The 26,450-nt window shown below is 38.7% G+C and overlaps 1 protein-coding gene across 1 annotated transcript in view; it reads left to right on the top strand.

Moving 5' to 3' along the window:
• The first annotated feature begins 790 nt into the window (after positions 1 to 790).
• The window catches only part of NAALADL2 (N-acetylated alpha-linked acidic dipeptidase like 2), an 801,196-nt gene continuing 775,536 nt past the window's right edge, over positions 791 to 26,450 (top strand). The window contains exons 1-2 of the mRNA XM_056565215.1: positions 791 to 833; positions 4,819 to 5,332. Of these exons, the coding sequence (XP_056421190.1) occupies positions 791 to 833; positions 4,819 to 5,332 (557 nt within the window). The remainder of the gene's footprint in view (positions 834 to 4,818; positions 5,333 to 26,450) is intronic.

Consider the following 26,450-nt stretch of genomic DNA (forward strand, 5'->3'; position numbering starts at 1 on the left):
CACAAAAGTGTGGTTGAGTATGTCACTCAGTTGCAAGAGCGGATGGAAACAGTGTTGCCCTTAGCTAAGGAACATATGGAGGCAGCCCAGTGAGCCCAGAGTAGAGTCTATAATCGCCAGGCTCAGGTTCGGAATTTTAACCTGGGGGATCGGGTTTTGTTTCTGGTACCATCAGTCGACAGTAAGTTTCTGGCTAGGTGGCAAGGTCCCTACAAAGTGATCGATAAGGTAGCGGAGGTAACGTATAGGGTACACCAGCCCGGGCGGAGGAAGCTAGAGCAGTGTACCATGTAAACTTGTTGAAACCTTGGAAACATAGGGAGACTAGTGTGGATGACAGCCCTTGGCCAGGTTTGTTAGGGGTGGAGTTTCCCGTCCCCCAGTCTCGTGCGAGGGAAGCAGTTGCCGTAGTGAAAATTGCTGACAGCCTTTGCTCTGCACAGACTCCGGAGGCCAGGGAGTTCGTCAGTAGGAACACCGATGTGTTCTCAGACCTTCCTGGACTTACTTCTGTCATCTGCCATGACATTGTCCCTGAACCCCAGGTAAAAATACGGTTGAAGTACAACAGATGTTGTCATTGAGGAGTCGAAGAGTGAGTGGGCCAGTCCAATAGTCTTAATACCCAAGCCAGATGGTACGTTGCGGTTCTGTAACGATTTCCGCAAACCTAATTTTCAAGTTTGATGCATATCCCATGCCCCGAGTTGATGAGCTAATTGAGAAGCTAGCACAGGCTCTGAATTTTTCTCTTTTGGACCTCACAAAAGGGTACTGGCAGGTAGCCTTGATGGAGGCTGCCAAAGAGAAAACAGCTTTTGTCACACTAGAAGGTTTATTCAAGTACAATGTGTTACCCTTTGGTCTACATGGCACTCCTGCTATGTTTCAAAGGATAATGGATATTGTACTCTGGCCACATCATCGGTATGCCTCAGCCTATCTGGACGATATCATCATTCACAGTACAGACTGGGAAAGTCACCTTCTAAAAGTGCAGGCAGTGGTAGACTCCCTTAGGAAGGCCGGGTTAACTGCTAACCCCCAAAAATGTGCCATAGGGTTAGAAGAGACCAAATACCTGGGGTATGTCATTGGAGTTGTCAAACCCCAGGTAAACAAAATAGAGGCCTTCCAGAATTGTCCACGACCTGTCACTACCCGACAGGTGAAGTCGTTTCTGGGAATGGTGGGTTACCATATGAGATTCATCCCCCATTTTGCTACAGTATCTGCACCCTTAACAGACCTCCTGAGGGGACGCAAGTCTGTAATGGTGCGTTGGAACGAACAGGCAGAGCAGGTGTTTTTCACTTCAAAAGGGAACTTGTGGTACAGACCGATGCCTCTGAGGTAGGTCTTGGTGCTGTACTCTCCCAGGAAGTCAACAGGGAAGGGTATCCTGTTGTCTTTCTCAGCCTCAAACTGACCTTGGCCGAGACCAGGTAGAGTATAGTGGAGAGAAATTGCCTGGCCATTAACCCCTTAAGGACTCAGCGTTTTTCCGTTTTTGCATTTTCATTTTTTCCTGATCACCTTCTAAAAATCATAACGCTTTCAATTTTGCACATAAAATTCCATATGCTGGCTTATTTTTTGCGCCACCAATTCTACTTTGCAGTGACATTAGTCTTTTTACCAAAAAATCCACAGCAAAACGGAAAAAAAATGATTGTGCCACAAAATTGAAGAAAAAAATTCATTTTTTAACATTTGAGGGCTTCCGTTTCTAAGTAGTGTATTTTTCGGTAAAAATAACACCTTATCTTTATTCTTTAGGTCCATACAGTTAAAATGATACCCTACTTATATAGGTTTGATTTTTTCATTCTTCTGAAAAAAAATAATAATTGCATACAGGAAAATGTATACGTTTAAAATTGTCATCTTCTGACCCCTATAACTTTTTTATTTTTCCGCGTACGGGCTAATTTTTTTGCTCCATGTTCTAAAGTTTTTATCGGTTCTATTTTTGCATTGATCTGACTTTTTGATCGCTTTTTATTCATTTTTTTATCATACAAAAATGTTATTATATTTTATATATTAACATATCAACATTTTGGACTTAGGAATTTTTTTGCGCGTACGCCAGTGACCAAGCGGTTTAATTAACGATATATTTTTCAGGTGTGAACAAACACCTAAGAAACGCAGGAGGAACTTTTGTTACTTTTTCTTTGACCTGCATTTAAGACTGTTTGCTGTTTGCCAAGTATGAATAAAACACTAAACTTTGATTTGAAAAGTCCTGTTTCCGTGCCTCTATACTGCAACTGCACCTGTCTGAAAGAGCGAGTCATCACAGGTGTCATTACGTAAATCACAGTATGCTAAAACCAGTGGAAATATTCTGATTACATTTTGAAACATCTTGGAAATGGGGAATGTTAATACAGTATTATGCAGGTCAACATAGTCAATCTATGAAACATTTTCTGTCTTAAGGTCTACTTTGCTGTGATTATCTATATAAGGTGTAAAGTATCAACACTATTGATGGTGATTTGTGGCTTTCATAGACCATTGAAGACCTTCTTAGTTGATTCTTAAGCTTTTCCCACAAGCAAAAGAATTACACATTAAATGTGACTGTGATGAGTAAGTAATTGTAATACATAACACTGACTAGGATTGAGCATTATGATAAAAAGAATATCACCCATTTAAAAAAAAAGAAAACTTTCAGACCCTAAATCATAATTTAGTTTAGTTTAGTTTAGTTAGACAGTTTTAGCAATTGTTCACTTTGGCTTTCAAAAATATTTCTTATGTTGAATGTGTTTTAAGATGTATTGTTACATTTTACTTAGTATGGGTTCATTTTTTTTTCCATTTTACTAAGCATATAAGAAAATAATATTACAATATATATCAGATCAAGTGTATAGTAAAGAGAAGGAAAGAACATGAAAATCTTAAACATTCATTTTGAGTGAATTCTTCACAACCGGTTGAATTTTTTTAAAATTATTTCTGATTCCAACATTTGCATAATAGTATTAGACATGGAGATCAGCCATACTGTATATTCTATTAGGAGGATTTTATTATATTTTGGTTGTGATATAACTATGCTTTTTTATTGAATCAGTACATTTTTTAAATGGTCTTTCTAAAAATACACACAAAGATTTATATGTGTGTGTGTGTATATATATATATATATATATATATATATTTCATTTTTTTTTAACAAGAACAAAAAAGGGTGGTGCAGCTGACATTTAAATAAACATGGTTAACTAAAGCAACACCTATACCTACATGTGTGAATTTTGACCAACAAAAAATTCTAAAGGATGCTAGTCCTCAGAATATCACCCAGTCTAAGACCGAGTGCAAAATCAAATTTGGTCACACTCAAGGTATATAATAAAACTATTAAGAAATCAGTGTTAGAAAGGGTAGTCTTTATTTTCTCACAAATACAATAAATTTAAAAAATAATAATAATAATCAGTTCAGCACTGGAACAAACATGTTTAAAACCACGGGGCCCTTGTGGTCCATCACAAAATCACATATAATAAAATATATTAAAGGCTTTAATTATACATAAAATTAGCATTCACTACATTTAACACAATTGTTAGCTCATAGAGGTCTACAATCTAGTTGATGGAAATATCCTAAAAATATGACTTGACAAAAAATCTAGCAGATAAATTATGTCAAAAAATGTCCTTCAACATGTGTCAAAGGAATAATGAAAATGGAATCAAAGCATCTCAGATGAGCGCTTATAATGGGCAGATGTATGCCTGCTATCCCGTAGTTGGTATTAGTGCTATGCACTTACAAACTGTTCCTAGAAAGAAATACTAAAGATAATCCACTGTAGTGTCTCCACCTGTAGATGAAAACTATTTGGTAAACTGTACCGCTCACCACCTGCTGGAATGTGATTTTGCTCTGCTACGTCGCACAGTTGTTATTCCAGGATAAAGGAGCTCCAGCCTCAGGATGGTACTGCTGATGGCATGGGCAGCCATCCAGACTAGCAGGTGCAGGCAAGCTCAGTGTAAATCCCTGGTTTCTGATGTCAGCAGTCAGGTGATGGAAGCGGATTTGTCCAAAAGCTTTGCAGCAATCAGTCCAAGAGTGGTGGATCCCGTAGGCTCAATATGCAGGTACTAGTGGATGGTTTGTTCAGGTCAATAGAATAGAAGCTGCAAGCACTCCAGAGCATTGCAGTTAGTGTCTCAGTCTGAATGAGGCCATATAGCAGTGCAGATATCAAAGCTAAACGCGTTTCAAGGTATAAACCCTAGTAGGACACTCCGTGTTCAGTAGCTATATCTACAATAGTCACAAACTGACAAAATTATACTTAATTCTAAAATCACATGATGTACGACCAAAGGAGAAAACAAAAACATGGGGGAGAAACTTGGACAGGAATCAAGTCAGAAATAGGCATGTGTGATTGCAAATGAGATAACCTTAACCACCTTAGTACTGCTAGGGAATAATTCACATTCAGTAAAAAAAAAAAAAATTATAATAATTAAAATATACAATGACAGTACAAGTAAAATGATGTTTATAATAAATTGAGATATAAAAATAAAACAAAAAGTAAGGGGTGTGGGGCAGGAGAACACACATGATTCCATCAACCCCTTATGATCAGACACTTATCCCTTATCATGTGGATAGGGGATAAGTGCCCCCTTTAGTTTAATAGTCCAAGATATATATATATATATATATATATATATATATATATATATATATACATACATATATATATATATTTCATTTCTTTTTCTGTAAAATCTACTAAAGGTGTTCCATATTTTTTTTTTTTTACAGGAAATAATTTGTCATATCAGAAACTAGGACTTGACACAAGAACTCCAGACCTGCATTATATGGAGAATGATGATATTCCTTCTTCTGCCTTGGAACTAGAATGGGACATGGAGACAGAGCTGGAGGAACTTGGAACAGAGCAATTTCCATCAGATGGCTTCATTCACTGCCATGAGAAAAACAGTGCAGCAATCCAGTCACACACAATTGCCTCTAATCAAGTGTCCATTTCACCCAAGGGTCGTTTCCAAAGATTAGAGGAAGAACCAGAATACTTTTCTCATTACACAGAATCTAAACCAAAGATCTCCCAGCAGTTTTGCACAGTTGTTAAAACCTGTTCTTTATTTATGTTTACATTTCTTATGGGGATTTTAATAGGATATTTTTCAAAAAGGAATCTGTCTTCCAATAGCTGCATCTTACCAAATGAACTTGATTCCTCAAATGAAGTCCACATTATTCATGAAATAGTAAATGACGTCACCAAAGAAAGTATAGAAAGATTTTACAGGTATGTACATCGGCCTTGTTTATTGTGAAAATGTGTTTTTTCTCTGTAAGATTGATCAGTACTTTTTAAATGTTTAATTGTATTTACAAATACTTGGAACAAACTTCCAGCAGATGTACATTGTAGATCCACAGTAAGTGAATTATTTAGAAATAATATGTGGGTAGCCTTGACATACCATAAGGTCTTTTTCTGATGCAAATCTCCTATGTTCCATAAATGATATGTTAGCCATTTCTTCTGAAACACACAGATGTCTTTCCAGCTAAGGTGAAACTTCTTTTAACAATATTACATACATAATTGCATTTGAATTGCATTTCTTACAGTTTTTTAGTACAGAATGGTCTATAACTATTCTCACAAATAGGTTAGTTTCAGTCCAGGCACCTTGTATGCCACTACAATGGACAACACTGACAAAAACTATCTGTTGCTACGTCCATGAAGGGAGGATTTTTGGAACGCTTGAAAAAAAATATTCCTCAATGTGCATTTAAACACCTGCAGGTGAACTAAAAATGATACTTTTAGCACCTTTATTTTAGTATTCAAAAGCATACAAAATCTGTGTGTTTTTAACCCCTTAAGGACATGCAGCATAAATGCATAGCATCACTTCGTGCACAGCGCCATACATTTACGGCGTAGCTGTGACGCGAGTGCAGGAGCTGCACTCGCTTTGTTCCCAGCAGTCGCACTGATGTCTTCCAATAACCCCTCAGATGCCATGATCAAAATAGATCACGGCATCTGCAGCAATGTGGAACTTTGAATGGCTGATGTAACCGCCCGCCGCGGGTATCAGATCAGCCAAGATGGCAGACAGAGGTCCTCTCACCTGCCTCCATCCGTCTCCCAGGGTCTCCTGCACTGATCTGCCTTCCAGAAGAACAGAGCAGAAGATCACAGATAATACTGATCAGTGCTATGCCTTATGCATAGCACTGAATAGTATTAGCAAACAAATGATTGCTATAAATAGTCCTCTATGGGGACTATAAAAGTGTAAAATAAATGTAAAAAAAGTTTAAAAAATATGTGAAAAAGCCCCCCCCCCCCATTAAAGTTTTAAATCACCCCTTTTCCCTATATTAATACACAAAAGCGTAAAAAAGATAAATAATAAACATATTTGGTGTTGTCATGTGCGTAAATGTCTGAACTATAAAAATATAATGTTAATGATCCCCTACGGTGAACGACATAAATGTAAAAAAAATAAAAGTCAAAATGTTCTGCTTTTTTGTCAAACTGCAATTTTTTTAAATAAAAATCGATCAAAAAGTCACATATGGGCAAACGTGGCACTAAAACAAACTACAGATCATGGCACAAAAAATGAGCCCTCATACATCCCTGAATACGGACAAATAAGAAAGTTAAAGGTGGTCAAAATAGGGCAATTTTAAACGTACTGATTTTGTAAAAAAAAAGTTTGAGAATTTTTAAAAGCAGTACAATAAGAGAAATGTATGTAACCATGGGTATCATTTTAATCGATTCGACTGAGAGAATAAAGAAAACATGTAATATTTACCATAAAGTGTACAACGTGAAAACAAAAAAAAAATGTAATTCTTTTTTTTTTTTTGGGGGGGGGGGGGGGTTACCATACATTTTAGGGTAAAATGATTGATGTGTGTTAGACTCACTGCAGACGGAAGGTACCCAGGGAGCCGGGGGTTAGTAGTTCCACGGTAGTCTGGAGGGGGTGATGTAGTAGATCCGCTGGACCTGTGTGGCAGATGACGCGGGCCATGCCAGGGAGCGGAGTCTAAGGTGCCGCTGGTTTTCACCAGAGCCCGCCGCAAGGCGGGTTGGGCTTGCTGCGGCAGTCGCTACCCCTGGCACGACTCGACCACACAGGCGGCTGAGGTGAAGCGTGGTAACCAAGGAAAAGGCAAGACGTGGTCGGACAGGCTAGAGGTCAGGGCAGGCGGCAAAAGAGCGTAGTCAGTAGGATGGCAGAAGGTCAATAGGCTGGTGGCCAGAATCACGGTCGGGTCACGGAATACAGAGGTCTGGTACATGGCAAAGGAATAACTAGAAGTTCTTTTTCTAAGGCACAAGGCAAACAAAGATCCGGCAGGGGTGCTAGGGAGGAGCAAAAACGTATAAAAGGTGTAAAGGTGTGAACACTAATTACTGGGCGGACTGGCCCTTTAAATTTCAAAGCTCCAACGCGTGTGTGCTAGGAGGTGGGGGCACGCGTGCCAGAGCTGAGGGACAGAGGTCGGGGACGGAGGTGAGTGACGGGCAGGGACTCGCATGCGGGCGCGTCCAGCAATGCGATTTCCAGCCCCGCCGGGAGCTGACAGTCAGAGGGAAATTCGCTCACAGCCGGTATGTCCGGCCGGAGTGCTGCTCATAACAATGTGATTACAAAGTACAACTGGTCACGCAAAAAACAAGCCCTCATATGGGTCATATGGAAATATAAGAGAGTTATGAATTTTAGAAGACAAGGAGGAAAAAATGAAAACGCAAAAATAAAACTGTTAGCTACCATAGGTTACTGCATGTTGCCATAACTTTGGCATTAACTTAGCCTTAAAACCACTTTAAAACTATTTGAATGTATTCCTAGGTGACCACAGACGTATTATACAGTGGGACAAAAACAATATTTAGTCAGCCACCAACTGTGCAACTTCTCCTCATTATAAATAAGCCATAAAATCCCATTATCTGATTTTTAAAGAATATATTTGCAAATTATTGTGGAAATAAGTATTTGGTCAATAACTAAAGTTCATCTCAATACTTTGTTATATATACCCTTTGTTGGCAATGACAGAGGTCAAACGTTTTCTATAAGTCTTCACAAGGTTTCTACACACTGTTGCTGGTATTTTGGCCCATTCCTCCATGCAGATCTCCTCTAGAGCAGTGATGTTTTGGGGCAACACAGACTTTCAAATCCCTCCAAAGGTTTTCTATGGGGTTGAGATCTGGAGACTGGGTAGGCCATTTGAGGACCTTGAAATGCTTCTTATGAAGCCACTCCTTCGTTGCCCGGGTGGTGTGTGTGGGGTCATTGTCATGCTGAAAGACCCAGCCATGTTTCATCTTCAATGCTCTTGCTGATGGAAGGATGTTTTCACACAAAATCTCACAATACATGGCCCCATTCATTCTTTCATTTACATGGATCAGTCCTCCTGGTCCCTTAGCAGAAAAACAGCCCCAAAGCATGATGTTTCCACCCACATGCTTCACAGTAGGTAGGGTGTTCTTTGGTTGCAACTCAGCATTCTTTCTCCTCCAAACACGACAAGTTGGATTTTTACCAAAAACTTCTACTTTGCTTTAATCTGACCATATGACATTCTCCCAATCTTCTTCTGGATCATTCAAATGCTCTCTAGCACACTTCAGATGGGCCCGGACATGTACTGGCTTAAGCAGGGGGACACATCTGGCACTGCATGATTTGAGTCCCTGGTGGCGTAGTGTGTTACTGATGGTAGCCTTTTGTTACTTTGGTCCCAGCTCTCTGCAGGTCATTTGCTAGGTACCCCCGTGTGGTTCTGGGATTTTTGCTCACCGTTCTTGTGATCATTTTGACACCACGGGTGAGATCTTGCGTGGAGCCCCAGATCGAGGGAGATTATCAGTTGTCTTGTATGTCTTCCATTTTCTAATAATTGCTTCCACAGTTTATTTCTTCACACCAATCTGCTTGCCTATTGCAGATTCAGTCTTCCCAGCCTGGTGCAGGTCTACAATTTTGTTTTGCCATTAATACAGGTAATGAGTGGAGGGCAGAGGAGACTCTTAAAGAAGAAGTTACAGATCTGTGAGAGCCAGAAATCCTGCTTGTTTGTAGGTGACCAAATTCTTATTTTCCACCATAATTAGCAAATAAATTCTTTAAACATCAGGCAATGTGATTTTATGGATTTTTTTTCCCCATTTTGTCTCTCATAGTTGTTGTATACCTATGATGAAAATTACAGTCCTCTCTCATCTTTTTAAGTGGGAGAACTTGCACAATTGGTGTCTGACTAAATACTTTTTTGCCTCACTGTACATGGTTTAGAGCTATTAGACACATGTTTTGAGACTTATTTTATTACCTGTTTGCAGCAAACCAAACTTTTTTGGACAGTGAGCCCGCAAAACTCAACTTTTGAAATCTCCACTCTACCCACAAAGCATTGCAATACATGGGAGAGCCACACTGTGGCTATATATTTGCTGTAATTTGTTCAATAATCAATCGATTCCCTATATCTTCATAACTAAACAATGGCATGCATATCTATATTGGTATGTCCTCTGCCTTCACCCTTTGTACTGCCCAAAGAAGGCATGGACTCTACATGACATCTCAAATGAGTACTCCAGTAGAAAACATTTTTTTTAAATCAACTGGTGCCCGAAAGTTAAACAGATTTGTAAATTACTTCTATTAAAAATATTAATCCTTTCAGTTCTTATCAGCTGCTGTTTGCTCCACAGGAACTTGTATAATTCTTTTCTGTCTGACCACAGTACTTTCTGCTGACAACTCTGTCCATATCAGAAACTGTCCAGAGAAGGAGCAACCTCTCCTGCTACAGACAGTTCCTTACATGGGCAGAGGTGTCAGCAGAGAGCATTGTGGCCAGACATAAAATAACTATACAATTTCCTGTGGAGCATACAGCAGCTGATAAGTGCTGTAAGGATTAAGATTTTTAAATGGAAGTAATTCACAAATCTGCATAACTTTTTGCCACCAGTTGATTTGAAAAAAAAAAAAAAGAGTACCCCTTTAAGTCCATGAGGTCAGCGCAGGACCAGTGCTCATAGACGTGAGGGATGACTGCTATTGACAGACATAGGAAATCCCACTAATGCCTGCAATTAGCCCTTTAAATGCAGATCACAGCATGTAAAGTAGAAAATAACTATTGCCGTTTAGCTGGGTGGTCTCATAGGACCCCTGCAGTGTAATCATGGGCATTCAATGAGTTGAAATGACTGGCTTAGTCCCCCCTGCACCTCCATGCTGTCCGATCAGTCATCTTCTGATACAGTCTGTGTAGACAGGCTTAACTTAAAGAGGCCAATATCACTATACAGTGCTGTGATATGGCAGAACATTGTATAGTGAAAGCAAATTAATGATTGCATAAAATAGTGTTATATAAATATATAAAAGCCTCTTTGGTAATAAAAGCTTAAATACCCCCCCCCCCCCCCCCTTCCCATTTTACAAAAAAAAAAAAATAATAATAATAATAATAAATAACCATAATAAGTACTGCAGCGTGTGGAACTTTGTTAGTTTTTTTTTCCCCCACAGACCAATATGAGGGCTTGTTGTTTGTATGACCAATTGTACTTTGCAATGATGCCTTTTAATTTTACCATAAATTGTACAGTGAAACCATAAAAGTATTATTTGTGGGGGAAAATTGAAAAGGAAACCGCTTTGCAAATTATAATTTTTTTTTTTTTACACAGTACACCTTATGGTAAAAATTATATGTTCTCTTTATTCTGTAGCTCAATGCAGTTAAAATGATAACCAATTCATATAGTTTTCCTATTATTGTACTACTTTAATAAGAAGTCAAACTTTTTGTTGGTTCATTTAAATAATTTTTCTCTAATATTTAATGTGATTAAAAATCTGTATTTTTGGCCTTTGGTATTTTTTTTACATTTACGCCGTTCACTGTACAGGATCATTAACATAATATTTAACCCTTTAAGGACGCAGGGTTTTTCCGTTTTTGCACTTTCATTTTTTCCTCATCACCTTCTAAAAATCATAATGCTTTAAATTTTATTTATTTATTTATTTTTTTCCTTTCATTTTCCCATAAAAATGTAAGCTGTCATTGCAAAGTACAATTGGTCGCACAAAAGACAAGTCCTTGCATGGCTTTGTATATGGGAAATATAAAAAAGTTATTTCATTTTCAGGATTAGGAGGAAAGAAAAAAAAAAAAAAAAAAAAGGAAACTGGCTTTGTCCTTAAAGCCAAACCAAGCTGTGTCCTTCAGGAGTTTATGAAAGAGTATCTGAAGGAAAGGTAATGTTACTCTTTAAGGAGAGTACCAAAAGGCATGTAGAGTCTTATACTGTAGGCCATTGATTTTACATCAGAAAGAAAACACATACAGTATAGGTCTCTCCCATAAGGGAAAGTGTTTGCTCTCTGGTGCCATCTATTGGCATCTATTTATATAGCATCCCTTCAAATCAATGTTTAAAGGGGTATTCCAGGCAAAACCTTTTTTTATATATATCAACTGGCTCCAGAAAGTTAAACAGGTTTGTAAATTACTTCTATTAAAAAATCTTAATCCTTTCAGTACTTATGAGCTTCTGAAGTTAAGGATGTTCTTTTCTGTCTAAGTCCTCTCTGATGACACCTGGAAATGCCCAGTTTAGAAGCAAATCCCCATAGCAAACCTCTTCTAAACTGGGCGTTTCCCGAGACAGGTGTAATCAGAGAGGACTTAGACAGAAAAGAACAACCTTAACTTCAGAAGCTCATAAGTACTGAAAGAATTAAGATTTTTTATAGAAGTAATTTACAAATCTGTTTAACTTTCTGGAGCCAGTTGATATATATATAAAAAAAAAAGTTTTTGCCTGGAATACCCCTTTAACTCAAATGCAAGCCTTAGAATATGACCAGAGATTAATAGAAAGAGTAAAATTCTCTTTGCTACCCATATATAATGAACAGAAGGAAACCTGAAACAGCTGTCTACAAATGGGTAACTCTTCTTTTAGGAGAAATTCTGGCTTGGTTATTTAGATAAGAAAGTACACATCAGTGTGACCTTTTAGCCAGTTCCTTCCTGACTACTGCATGCTGAAAACACCCCACAAGACCTGTAGTTATAAAGATGCAGTTGTCTAGCCATAACACTTAATGCTAATCGGATAAATACTCTTCCATTTTTCCTGCTTCTAATACATCACCTTTAATAACCTACTATTCGGTTGCCATCCAATATTTGGTATACTTTGATAAAGGCCACTGTCATGAATCAATCAATGTTATTTACTTCACCTGTCTATGGTGTTGATGTTATGGTTGATCAGTGTTTATGCCCTATTGACTTGAACAGTCCACCACTTATCTGTATCCACTAGCTAACAATATTTGATGAACCGGACTAGAATCCAATGTTAACCTCTGCAATTTATAAATCTGTACATAGTATGTCCAATGCTTTGCTCAGTCCTAGAACAAAAAAAATCAATTTGACTTGTTTGACATGATCTTTCTTCAATAAATCTATGCTGCTTGGGATGAAGACAATTGTTTGACTTTAAACATTATGCAATTGTTATTTTACCATCTGCTTCATCACTCTTCCTATATGCCATTGAACTGTTTTCATTGATTTCCAAAGTCAAAATCCAAATAGCATTTAATCATTTAGATGAACTACTTTTTGTATTATGGTAAAATTTTATTTTAATTAAACATTTAAAGTATTGTATCTGAAATATGTCATATATAACATTTTTTAACATAATATGTACAAATAATAATTGCCTAAACTGCATTTTAGAAACAATAATATGAATAATTAAATGGGTATTCTGGAGCTAGAAAATAATTTACAATGCACTTGTGGTGCTTTAAACATAAAAAAGAGACTATAGTCACCTGCTCTGAAAGCTGCCATTTTAATGGCTCCCAATCCCAGTTCTCTGCTTTCCCTGCTTCCTGTGTATATCTTCTCGATTACTTCCCACTGGACCTCACTGGACAGTTTAATCTTCATTATGTTGAGCTCATGTTTCATTGGCCTATGGCTTGAATGCAAGTTCAGCAGTTAGCCAACCTATAGCTTTAGTGACCTGAACTATAAAGTAAATCCCCCCAAAGGACGAGGGGGCACTCCCTCCGTCTGGAGAAGAAAAGGTTTAGTCTAAAGGGGCGACACGCCTTCTTTACCGTGAGGACTGTGAATTTATGGAACAGTCTACCTCAGGAACTGGTCACAGCAGGAACAATTAACAGCTTTAAAACAGGGTTAGATACATTCCTGGAACAAAATAACATTAATGCTTATGCAGAATTATAAAACTACATCCCTTTCCCTTATCCCCTTACACCCTTCACTTCAATTCCCTGTTTGGTCTTGATGGACGTATGTCTTTTTTCAACCATACTAACTATGTAACTATGTAACTATAAAACACCACCCTTCTACTAAATTACAATGTAAAGACTTTAATATGGTTGTAAAATCAATAATAATAGTAACAATAATAATAATAGTAATAATAATACTGCAGAGCCTTTAGGTTATCAATAATAGTGAAAATCCTAACATACAGATAAAAAAATTAGCTGATAAAATTCACACAACCAACAATATAACTTGAAAGTTCATTAATGTATTCTTAAACCACAGCTGTATGATGACTTAAAAATATGACTGATTTCTTTTTGTGAAATGGTTATTTCCTGTTTGAGTTCCCTTCCTCTACAAACCCAGGATTCCTTGTTTGTAAGTGCTAGATCACTTTCCTCCCTCAAATACAGCAGTTACCCCTACCATTAAAGAACACCTGGGAGAATTCCCTCCCACACAGGTGTTTAAAGGGAGCTTGTCAGTACTTTAATGGATGGAACCACTGCTGACTAGTGATGTAATGTCTCCGGCCACACTGCAACCTGGGAAAACCTGAGACAACACTCATTTTGTATGCTGTTAAAAATAAACATCGGGACAAAGATCACAAAAGGATTGCAAAACCAGCCACCAAACACAGGTACAGACACTCTATTATGAACTACACTAACTTAAGAGCCCCTCTAGCAGTCAAAAAAATCCTTGAATTCTTTAAAATTATTGACCAACATCTGAAATGTAACCATAACAGTATTTAATGCATAAGAATGGCTAGTTCATTCATAAAGATCATTTATGATTGTGTTATTGGTATACGTCTGACCATGGTATTAGCTTCAAAATAAATAAAAAAAAACACTGGTTTATGCACTTCTTAAAAAATGTGTATATTAAGTAACCTCATTATCTAGTACTGTTGTTTCTAGTGTTTATATCTTAAACTTGGCAGAGTCTACATCTTTTATTCTTTCCTGTGGCTTCAATTCATTTTATTTCTTGTGTAACAGTCTTTTATCTATTTATCTTTCAGTATATGATACACAGCAAAACATGTTTTCATTATCATTTTATATGCCTTGTCCACTGACGGTTATGAACCAGCCAACTAAAATATCATTAACTCGGTATAGGAAATCATTCACCCTCATTATGATGTCCTTCATTGTAGCAATTTTTCTTTGCAATGGGATTACAGCACCTTAACCATCGCTGCTATAATTTAGTATCTTTTCTTCTATGAGAATATATTTAATACATTCAAGGCATACTTAACAGCAGGTATGCTTAGAATAGAAATTTATGTAAAGTAGTTTCTTAGGTTACCGTGTATGGCAAATCTTCTAAACTCTTGTAAATGATGTTGTGTGCATGCTGAAAACTGAAATGGCGCATTACAGACCATGATTACATAAATGACATTAAATAATGTGCTTGCAATTAAAATTATGCACACTTATTCTTAAGACATCATTTCAAGGAAGCCTTTAGAATTGATATGCAAAACAGGTCTGCAGTGTGCTTTACATATAACATATTATACTTGTGATACACATGTATATTACAATGAGAAATGTTCTTCTTAACATCTGCAAGACCTTTAAGAAAAGACAATATGTTATGATTGTATTCAGTCCCATGATGCACTTTATCTCTTGTTCTTGTACTTGTCAAGTCTGTGCAGTCATAGTAACCTGTATGTGCTGATCAATAATGTTTTACCCATAACTGTAGAACATCTGGTAACTCCAATATTTAGTCAGCTTCCAAAGTTATTTGGAGGTATGTCACTTACCCCTTTAAAGGATAACTCCAGTGGAAAACAAGTGGAAAATATTGATGAGCGGCAGGGACCATATTTGAATTTGCGATATTTTGCGAATATATGGACAAATACTTGTGCTATTTTCGCAAAATTGGTAAGTTGGTTCACTTTTTTTTACATCCAAAAATCATAATGAAATTTGTATAGTGCACATGCACGATTCTATCTTTCACCTAAAAGAAGGGAGAGATCAGTGTCCTCCGGAAGTGCCGTTATTTGCGAATATTTGCATATACAAAATATTTGCTCTCTACATTGACTCACACAGTAAATAATATTGGAGCTTTCTTTGGACCACAAGCTGGAAGCAGGGAGGGATGATCACTTTTTTTTTTTTTTCAGTTTTTTCCAGTCTAACCACAGTGCTCTCTGCTTACACCTCTATCAGGTACGGTCTAGAGCAGGAGAAGTTTGCTATGCGGATTTGCTTCCACTTTGGACATTTCCTGACACGAACAGAGGTGGCAACAGAGAGCACTGTGGTCAGACTGGAAAGATCTACACAACTTTATCTGTAGTATACAGCAGCTTATAAGTACTGGAAGGGTTAAGATTTTTAAATATACATAATTTACAAATCTGTTTAACTTTCTGGCACCAGTTGGTTTGAAATTTTTTTTTTTTCCAAAGGAGTACTCCTTTAACTCCTTTATCTTTATTCTGTAGGTCCATACAGTTAAAATTATACTTATATAGGTTTTATTTTGCCGTACTTCTGGAAAAAAAATCATAACAACATGCAGGAAAATGTATATGTTTAAAATTGTCATTTTCTGACCCCTATAACTTTTTTATTTTACAGCGTATGGGGCGGTATGAGGGCTCATTTTCTGCGCCGTGATCTGAAATTTTTAACGGTACCATTTTTGTATTGATCTGACTTTTTGATCATTTTTTCATGATATAAAAAGTGACCAAAAAAACACTATTTTGGACTTTGGAATTTTTTTGCGCGCATGCCATTGACCATGTGGTTTCATTAACGATATATTTTTATAATTCGGACATTTCCACACACGAAAATACCACATATGTTTATTTTTATTTACACGGTTTTTTTTTAAATGGGAAAAGGAGGGTGATTCAAACTTTTATTAGGGAAGGGGTTAGATGATCTTTATTCACTTTTTTTTTGCAGTGTTATATCCCCCTCTAGTGGCTATAAAACTGCATGCCCTGATCTCTTACATTGTTTCTCATAGGAAATCATTGATCAATGATTCTGCTTGACTGCTAATGCCTGGATCTAAGGCACTGAGCAGTCATTCGGTGATCGGACACCAGGAGGCAAGGTAGGAGACCCTCCTCGTGTCTTACAGCTGTTCGGGATGCTGTGATTTTGCCGCGGCGATCCCAAACAGCCCCCTGAGCTAACCAGCAACATTTTACTTTCACATTAGCTGTGGCCCTGCCTTATAGATGTACATCCTGAGTCAGGTACGCCCTGAGTCCTTAAGGGGTTGAAAAACTGACAGCCTCTTCATCTGCACTAAACCCAATATACCCGGTTATAATGCGGGTGAACAGCTTTAAAAAGAGGGGTTAGTTGCATTACATAGGTGTAATAGTTGCAGATTAATAGTATTATGCTGCTGTGCACAATAGAGGCAGGGAGCCAGCTCGCCAAGCTCTCCTGCCTCCGCCTGTCCCCATGATGAATATGAAATTGTCTTCACTCTCACACCACTAGGACATGGCACTATATTTCTGTGTGAGTGCTCTAAAAGGCCATGTACTACACTAAACCTGCCAGGGCAGAGTACTCACCCCTGGCATGTTTAGTGTAGCACATGGACTTTTAAAGCACTCACACAGAAATACAATAACACAGTTTACAGCAAGTCTTTGCAAAATTTGTTTTACTCAAATGGATCCCCAGTGATCCACAACAGCACCTAGGGAATCACAGCCATGGAGGTGATAAGGAAGGAGAAGGAGGGAGAAACTGGCACTCTGTCCTTCCATCAGGGATACCCATGACAAATGACAAAGGGGACTGGACACATTTCTGGACAGCAATAATATTACAGGTTATGGATACTAGATTTTTAGAGAAAGAATGTTGATCAAAGGATGTATTCTGATTGCCATATTGGAGTCAGGAAGGGATTTTTTTTACTACTGGTATGGGGCAATTGGCATGAGCCTTATTGGGCATAACATTAGGGAAATAAAGGTTGAAATTGGTAGACATTTGCTTTTTTTTTTTTTTAACCTAATGAACAATGTAACCATTTCATAGGTTAAGATGACAGACTTTAAAATCATGTTTACGAGGGGTTTTCATTTGGCAACCCACTTGGCACTGGGTATCCATTTGGCATTTTATGGTTGGCATTTTCGTACTCTCATTTTTAGGCTCAGTGTACATAGCATGTTAAGGCCAAGGTATTTTTTCTATGAAATCTTGGTATTTCTCTCACATATAAGTCTATGGGAATGCAAAAACGCCATTAAAAACACAATAAAGGCTTTTCATTGGCATTTTTTATGAAATAATTTTAAAAAAGATTAAGAGTTAAGAGTTTCAAAAAAGAGGTCGACACAGGAACAGGAAACATTGCCAAAGGAGAAGAAATGCAGATTTCATACAAAGGAAAATATATTAAAAATAAATAAATAAAAATATAAATAAAACACACCAGAAAAAACATAAACAATGCAGGAAAATGCAGTGGCAGTTTTTCTAGTTTTTATTTCTTGTTTTTTTTTCTTTTAGGTGACAAAAAAAGTGGAAACCTAGCCTAAGTCATATCTCTTTTTAAAGGAGATCTCCAGGATACAAAAATATAAATCTTGTAGATAGTTTGGGCTGGCTCCTTACATGAAAGTGCGCTCAGCCTATCACCGGCTGAGGCGGGACATCGCTGCGGCCGGCAATATGCTGATTGCAGTGTGACGTTTCGAGCCTAATAAATAATGGAGGTGAGCAGCACCGGAGGAACGGGACGCCGATACCTGAGCAACGGGGGAATGTAGGAAGGTGAGTTAAAGTTTTTTTTTTTGTTTTTGCAGCCCGGGCACAGGGGGACATAAAAGTTTTCCACTGCACATCTACTTTAATGGTACAAACAAATATGTTATATAAGGGGCAATAGTTTGCATGTGAATTGATACTGCAAAGGCATCACTAGAGGCTATTAAAACACCCCCTTTCTTAGTTGTGTATGAGTAGGATACAATAATGGATAATTCTCGTGGCAAAGAGTGAGCGGTTGAGAGGAGCCAGAGTAAGTCTACTGGCGACAATGATGATAGCAGAGAAACACTTTAACTCTCGCCACAAGAAGTAGGGGACTGTCGAGCCCCTTAACCTTCAGAAACAAGCCTTTCAGTGCCATGGTAACAGTAATAGAAGCAACATGAGATTGGTTACACTATGCACGTTTATGTGTAACCAATGAAACGAACAGCGTGTGAACTCCCCAGAAAAACAGAAAATTAACACTAACAGAAATACCCTAGGTAGGGTGCAATCTACAAAGAACAATGTGGTGATCCACTACAAAAAAAATTGTGGAATACAGGTACAAGTAGTGCTATGGTGCAGAGGAATGAACATCTTCACATAACACTTACTATATTCCATATCAGATCGGCAGGCGATCAGGTGGCAGGTACATAAATCCATTTTGGATTCAAGCTAAGAGGAGATGTTTCTGGTGAGGTTTAAGGATCATTGTAGCCAGTAGTTTAGCCCCAGTCCTTCAGCATAACCATGCAATCAGAGACTGTGAGAATAACATAGGTACGACCTAAATGGTGGATCAGCAATTTGATAGGAAAACCCCACCTGGAGGGCAATGTCTGTGCTTGCAACGTCACTGCTGAGAGATCAGCAAAAAAATATTTATGCCTGTATGGTAGTGTGAGAGGTTTCATCTTTCTTGAAGGCGTGCATTGGGAGGTCTTTGGTACGAAAGACTATATTATTATTATTTTTTTATTCTCTAATGAAAAGCAATACAGACATTATAACAATCATATTGAATATCTAAGCAACTGGTACTGATTTCCCTAATGCTAAAATAGATAATAAATAATTCATAATTATAATAATTAAAAAATAAATAAATAAAAAATAAATAAAATATATAATAAATAAAATAAAATGCTAAAACATAGACTGGAATTCCACATGAATTCAAATAGGCCACCCAACATAGCACAAAAAAAAAAAAAAAAAAAAAAATCTGGGAACTCTGTGAGCCCTGTCAATACAATATTTGTATTCAGCCAGCTTTCGCACCAAGGTGCCCATGAAATTCTGGATATTAGGAATGAGCGAATCGAATCTGACGAATTTCAGGAAAGATTCGCTTTGCAATGAATCCGAATATCACCGGGATTTGATCTCACAAATCACTTCATTAAACTCCATTTAGTGCGGTCCAGGCTACAGGGCATCTAAGATGGCGACTCCCCATATCAGGTCATAGAGTAAGGAAGTCTGGTAAGGCGGCAAGCCGGGTAGGCGGGATGACATTGAATCACATGCAGCATGCAGCCTATCAGCAGCCAGCCACCCCTGCAATGTCGCAGCCCTATGTAATTGGCACCCAGCTTTTGGCCAATCACTTCAGCATTTTATTGCAGAGAGAGAGAGAGAGGGACAGAGAGCAGTGTGGGTTGCACAGAAATTTTTTTTTTACAGCAGCAAATCAACTGAAGCCCAAATCCAGCCTAGAAGCACTGATAGAGAAGGAAGAGAGATTGTGAAAGAGAGAGAGAGTGAAATTTTGGGTGTACTACACAGCGACTATGTGCTGCATCACTGATGTGTACAACAACTGAAAAGCTAATAGTAGCCAGCTAGTTAGGGTGAGCAGAGCACAAAAAACCATAATCACCTGATATTAGTGCCTAATACAGGTTGTAAAGCGGCGCATTTTGTCCTCTATTGTAACCTGTGCATACATAGGTGGTGTACGATTTTTTTCCTGTTAAAGTCTTAAGGGCCTAGTTACTTTGAAAGGCCAGCCAAAAGTACACACCTGCTGGTGTTGTAGACAAATACCGTTTTAAGCATAATTGTACTCCCCTCATAAGTGCATACCACGTACGTACATCCCCGTGGTGCACCATTTTGTTACTGTTATAGTTCTGAGTGCCTAGTTCCTGTGAAAGGCCAGCCAAAAGTACATACGCCGCTTCTGCCTCCACGCTCTCAGGTTGTTGGTCCTGTGAGAGTGTGCGACTCCGCCACCTCATCCTCCATCGTGTCCTCAGCCTCCACTGCACGGACAAGTCTCAGTGCCCCACCAGCATTCCATGTGTGCAGGGCACAGCGGTGTAACACTGTTCTACACATGATTTGCCTTGGAGTCACAGGGGAGGAATTGCTAAAAGTCATTCATCATGAAATCAAAAAATGGCTTACTTCACAAAAACAGGAAATAGGAACTATGGTGACCGACAGCGAGAAGAACATCTTGTCTGCGCTGCGACAAGGAAGCCTGAGACATGAGCCCTGCATGGCACACATGTTCAATATGGTTGCCAGGCGGTTCCTGAAGTGTTCCCCCCATCAGCAAGACATCCTAACAATGGGAAGGAAACTTTTCATGCACTTCAGCCACTCATACAATGCAAAGCACACCCTTCTTGAGCTGCAGCGTTAGAACGGTATCCCCCAACATAGTCTGATTTGCGACGTTTCCACACATTGGAATTCCACCCTCCATATGTCGGACCGGCTTTACGAAGAGAGAAAAGCCATCACCAATTTCTTGATGATCCAAGTGGATAGGGGGACTCTCCTGTGTAACTTCAACGTCAAACATTGGCAGCTCATACGTGACACCTGCCGTTTGCTCAGGCCCTTTGAGGTAGCCATATTATTAGTCAGTCGCCAGGATTACGGGATGAACAACATCATTCCACTGCTTCATTTACTACAACACGTGTTGGAAACATTGGCTGGTCAGGGCACTGGAGACGTGGCGCATACATATCATAGCCACATGATCCCTGTGACGGTTGAACTGGAAGAGGAGGGGGAGGGGGACTGTGGAGCACAGTTTAGGTTTTGCGAATTTGGCTGTTTTTACAGTCATCTGACAGGAGAGGAGGAGCAGGAGCAGCTAGAGGGTTATAAGGAAGAAGACTGAGTACCCAGAAACACCGTGGCCGTATGCAGTGAAGATGGAGTCAGGGAGTTCCTCCGAGTCACTTGCATAAATGGCAAGATGCATGCTCACTTGCTTGCATAGTGACCGCAGAATTGTCACCATTCGGCAGCGGGATGACTTCTTGCTCTCCACCTTATTGGACCCTCATTACCAGCACAAAATGGGGGCCTTTTTTCCCTCACTGAGAGGGAGGACAAACTGACCTACTACAGAGGCATCCTACATAGTCAGTTGGCTGATGCCTATCTGCGCCATCGTCCATCCTCTCACAGGTCAGACTCAGGGGGCCCTCTGCGCTCACCTTCCCCTGCCATGGCTGCTGGGGAGGAGTGGGGTGGCAGGAACAGTGCCAACTCCATCAGCTGCAGCCTGAGTCTACAGTTGCTGATGAGCAGTTTTCTTCCCCCGCATAGTGAAGCAACTCATCAGCAGCAGGTAGACCTGGAGCAGGACCTGAACCAGCAGGGTGTGGCATACCTTGACAAGACCCTGCCAACACACTTTGAAGATCCGCTGGACTTCTGTGCAGCCAAACTTGATTTGTGGCCGCAACTTGCAGAGTTTACCCTGGAAAAGCTGTCCTGCCTGGCCAGTAGTGTGGCATCAGAGCGGGTATTTAGTGCGGCGGGGGCCATAGTAACCCCAAGGAGAATTTGTCTGTCCACGAAAAATGTGGAGATACTGACCTTTGTGAAGATGAATCAGGCATGGATCAGCCAGGATTTCCACTCAAAAATGCCTGATGCATCAGAGTAGATTGACCATGGTGCCATACCAACACTTCATAAATATGGATAGTGCTAAACATATTTAAGGTGCTGCTCCCCAGTTACAGAAATTCCTCCGCATCAGATCACATATAAGTAGTGAGGATATGCATTAGCTAAAACGTAACTTTTCTTAGGATAAAATATATGGACCCTAATCTTTTTTATATCTAAGAAAAAGGAAAGGTGTGCAAAAAACACCATGTGCCACCTACACCATCAAATGTTGATATGATGCAAAGACCTCTAAAAGGTGAAAGGGAGCAACGTATGGTCCATTGTAACCGGTGGGTTAAACACTTCCCCTATAAGGCCCTTCTCTCACATTATTAATTCCCTTCTGGGCAAGTGTTACTCGCCCTAAAAAGGGCGGCCCCACACAGGAACCTCTCCCTATTTCCACCTACAAACACTGCCATTTCCCAGGGTTTTGAGGTGGAAATAGGGAGAGATTCCTGTGTGGGGGCTCTCTGTAGCCCAGAAATAGCCGTTTGTAATAGTGATTCGCCACCAATAAATTCTGACCGAACCAAGTTTTTTCGGAAAATTCAGCAAATCGGCCAAATCGAAATTTTCAAAAATGCGCTCATCGCTACTGGATATAAGAAGCCAAGTGAGGACCAAGGATTTCTTCATAGACAAATGTGAAATTTAAAGGGGTACTCCGGTGAAAAACTTTTTTTTTTAAATCAACTGGTGCCAGAAAGTTAAACACATTTGTTAATTACGTCTATTAAAAAATCTTAATCCTTCCTGTACTTATTAGCTGTTGAATACTACAGTGGAAATTATTTTCCGTTAGAAACACAGAGCTGTCTGCTGACATCATGAGCACAGTGCACTCTGCTGACATCTCTGTCCATTTTAGGAACTGTCCAGGGTAAAAGGAAATCTCCATAGGAAACATATGCTGTTCTGGACAGTTCATAAAATGGACAGAGATGTCAGCAAAGAGCATTGTGCTCGTGATGTCAGCAGACAGAAAAGAAAGAAAATAATTTCCGCTGTAGTATTCAGCAGCTAATAAGTACAGGAAGGATTAAGATTTTTTTAATAGAAGTAATTTACAAATCTGTTTAACTTTTTGGCACCAGTTGATTTAAAAAAAAAAAAGTTTTTCACCGGAGTACCCCTTTAACTTTGTTCCTGCAGTTCCTTTCCTTGGCATTAAAGGGGAATTCCAGAATTATTTTTTTATTTGACTTTGTTACAGGGGCTGTAAAGTCAGTGTTGCACATAATATAGTGTCTGTACCTGAGTGTGACGGTTTTCTCACAATTCTTCTGTGATTTTCACCCCAGTATTTATTTTTAACAGCATACAAAATGACTGTTGTTTCAGATTTTTCCCGGGTTGCAATGCGGCCGAGACCTGACTCACTAGTCAGCTGATGACAGGGAGCCTGTCTGCTTCAATGGGTGTAATGATCGCTTGGTGGGAGAAAGATCAATCTGCAACTAATGCAACATCTGTAGGCACCCTGATTGGAAACCACAGGTCTTTTGAATAGATGCAGCTCATTTATGTTTCAATGGTTGGGGTGGCTGATGTGTGGGAGGGAGGAAAATGGAATTATGGGATTTGTAGTAAAAAAAAAAAAAAAGAAAACTAAAACAGGAAATAGCAATTCACAAAAAGCTAGCAACAGTATTATGGTAATATCACAACATAGCCATTTAGCCCCAAGACAAGCACAGATCCTAAGCATGTCATTTACTGTCTGCCAGGTACCCATGCCCCCTCCATTAATTTCTATGGGAGGGGGCATAACGGCCGCAACGCCCCCTCCCATAGACATGAATGGAGGGGGCGTGACCTCACGTCCCCGTTTTTAAAGCCCGTCGGTTTCCGAAACTGCAGATGCAGCTACGCATAGAATGTGGGCTGCTGCAGGGAGATCGCGGGGGGGGGGGGGGGGGTTTCCAGTGGTGGGCCCCCCACGATCAGACATCTTATCCCCTATCATTTTGATAGGAGATAAGATGTTTTTGCCAGGAATACCCCTTTAAGGGTCAAAACGAGGCAATTTGAAGCATACTTTTTTTTTTTTGTTTTAAGTTATTTTTATTTAACTTTTTAAACCAACAAATCTTTAAAAAAGATATATTGACCTGAAGAATCAATATATCAGGTCAGTTTGACTGCACAATGAATGCCGTTATTATTATTTTTTTTTCCATCTCACAAATATTTTTTTTCCCTTACATTTTGAGATATCTGGTGGGTGTCATTACAAAGCAGAGATTGCAAAATGCAAGCTCTCATATAGGTCTTTAGATAAAAAAAAAATAAAAAATAAAAAGATTTATGACTATTAGAAGGTGAGGAGAAAAAAAAATGATAATGCAAAAATTGAAATGCCCAGGTCCTGAAGGGCTTTATTCCTAAAGTTACTCTAGTAAAATGAAAGCTGCACTCTCATCGGTTGCCGCTGGTAAATCACACAGTTTTTGTCTCAGAAAGGTATATAAATCTGGGCCACTGTGTTCTATGGCTTTCTGAAATATCCCAGAAACATTATCTATGAACCAACCATTGTTTACCAAATAACAACTTTGTAAACTAACATAGAAATGATCTGCTGTGCACAGAAATCAAGATTTTTCTTTCTTGTACGATTATGTATATATAAATAAGTAAATAAATATATAAAAGGTAAAAGCTGGTAATTTACGCCTTGTTAAACATTGAGCTCTGCAGCCTCTTCTATATTATTCTCTAATGAAAAGCAATACAGACATTATAACAATCATATTGAATATCTAAGCACCTGGTACTGATTTTGCTAATGCTAAAATAACATAGACTGGAATTCCACATGAATACAAATAAGCCACCTAACATTGCACAAAAAAAACATCAAACAATACTATGCAACATTACATTTCCCAAGAAGTTTACCTTTGTAGAATAGTAGTGAACCAAATCAAAATTGATTTTAACTTGAAGCCTTGGAGCTATTAATTATTCTCTTGTGCAGTTTCTTTCTCTGCCTATGGCACTATATTAGCTTTCTATGGGAGCTACAAAACACTTCATAAAATAGTTATGTGCAATTTTGAATCACACACATTAGTGAAACAAAGCATATTTTCCCCAGAAGGTATCTTATTGACTTTATTTCTTTTTAATGCTCATTTTGGGAATAAATTTACCAACTTACTACATCTGTAAATGTGGATAGAGAACACGCTTAATATTAGGTATTTCATTCCGTAAAACAAATTATGTGTTTGTAACAATTTTTATGTAGAGACAAGGCGTACTTAACTATTTATATCATCTTAAGGTAAATCACTGCTGTCTTAACATAAGTTGGCATTAAAGGAATCAATAAAGCCTAAACATTGTATCATGCTTAAAATTTTTTCTCTAAACAAGACTCTTATTCTTGTTTCAGCAGTCTCTAAAATATTAATGTGGTACCCAAGTATCAGTGTAAATTGGAAGGGAGATAAAAACATAATGTACAATACAGTGTTAATAGACTGTGTATCATATATCAAGTTTTGTTTAACACATTTGTCTTTGAAAACATAACATTTCTAGTATGTCTAACCCCCTTTCCCCCAAGCCTTTCATGGTAACAGTATTTAGGCTCAACTGTGATGATGACTTGGAACAGGCTAGAATGGAGAAAGACATTTTAGGGATTCCTTTGTCTTGCTTCTTACAGAGGAGGTTGGATTTGGCTGCAAGGGAATCCCAAGGTAGCAATCCCCAGAATACTCATTGGCTGACAACTGAATGACTGGTGGAAAAGACAAGTAGTTTTGTATAGAAATGGTACAGTCACCTGTTGGGACTTGCCAGGAGTCACTGTGATAAGTTGAAGAACATCCTGCACAGAAGCCACACACTGCAGACATGACACATGGTGGTCATCATCTAAATAAATGATTGTTTTGAAATCTACTATATTTATCCCACAAACTAATATGTATATGTAGGGCTCCATTTTCAAACTTTATATCCAAAGTTCATCTATTGTATTGTACTGTGAATTATCTCTCAGAACAGTACAAGCCTGTATTTTCTCCAGCACTATCTCATGACATAGCAAAGAGGAGTAGCTGCTGTCCTGTGGTTGGCCAGACAAGTAAGGTAAAGGAAGTCAAAGTGTGAGTTCTGCTAGCAAACAGCTGATTTCTTGTCTCTGCCCCCTGAAATTTACAGAAAGAGAAACAGTTGTGTACAATGAAGGGGGCTTTTTAAAGCTCAATAGCAACAGCAAAAAGGGTAATATTACAAAAGAGGAGTATTCCGGCCATAGACATATCATCCCCTAAGGAT

This window comes from Hyla sarda, chromosome 3 (assembly GCF_029499605.1).
Source record: "Hyla sarda isolate aHylSar1 chromosome 3, aHylSar1.hap1, whole genome shotgun sequence".
In the NCBI taxonomy this organism is placed as follows: domain Eukaryota; kingdom Metazoa; phylum Chordata; class Amphibia; order Anura; family Hylidae; genus Hyla; species Hyla sarda.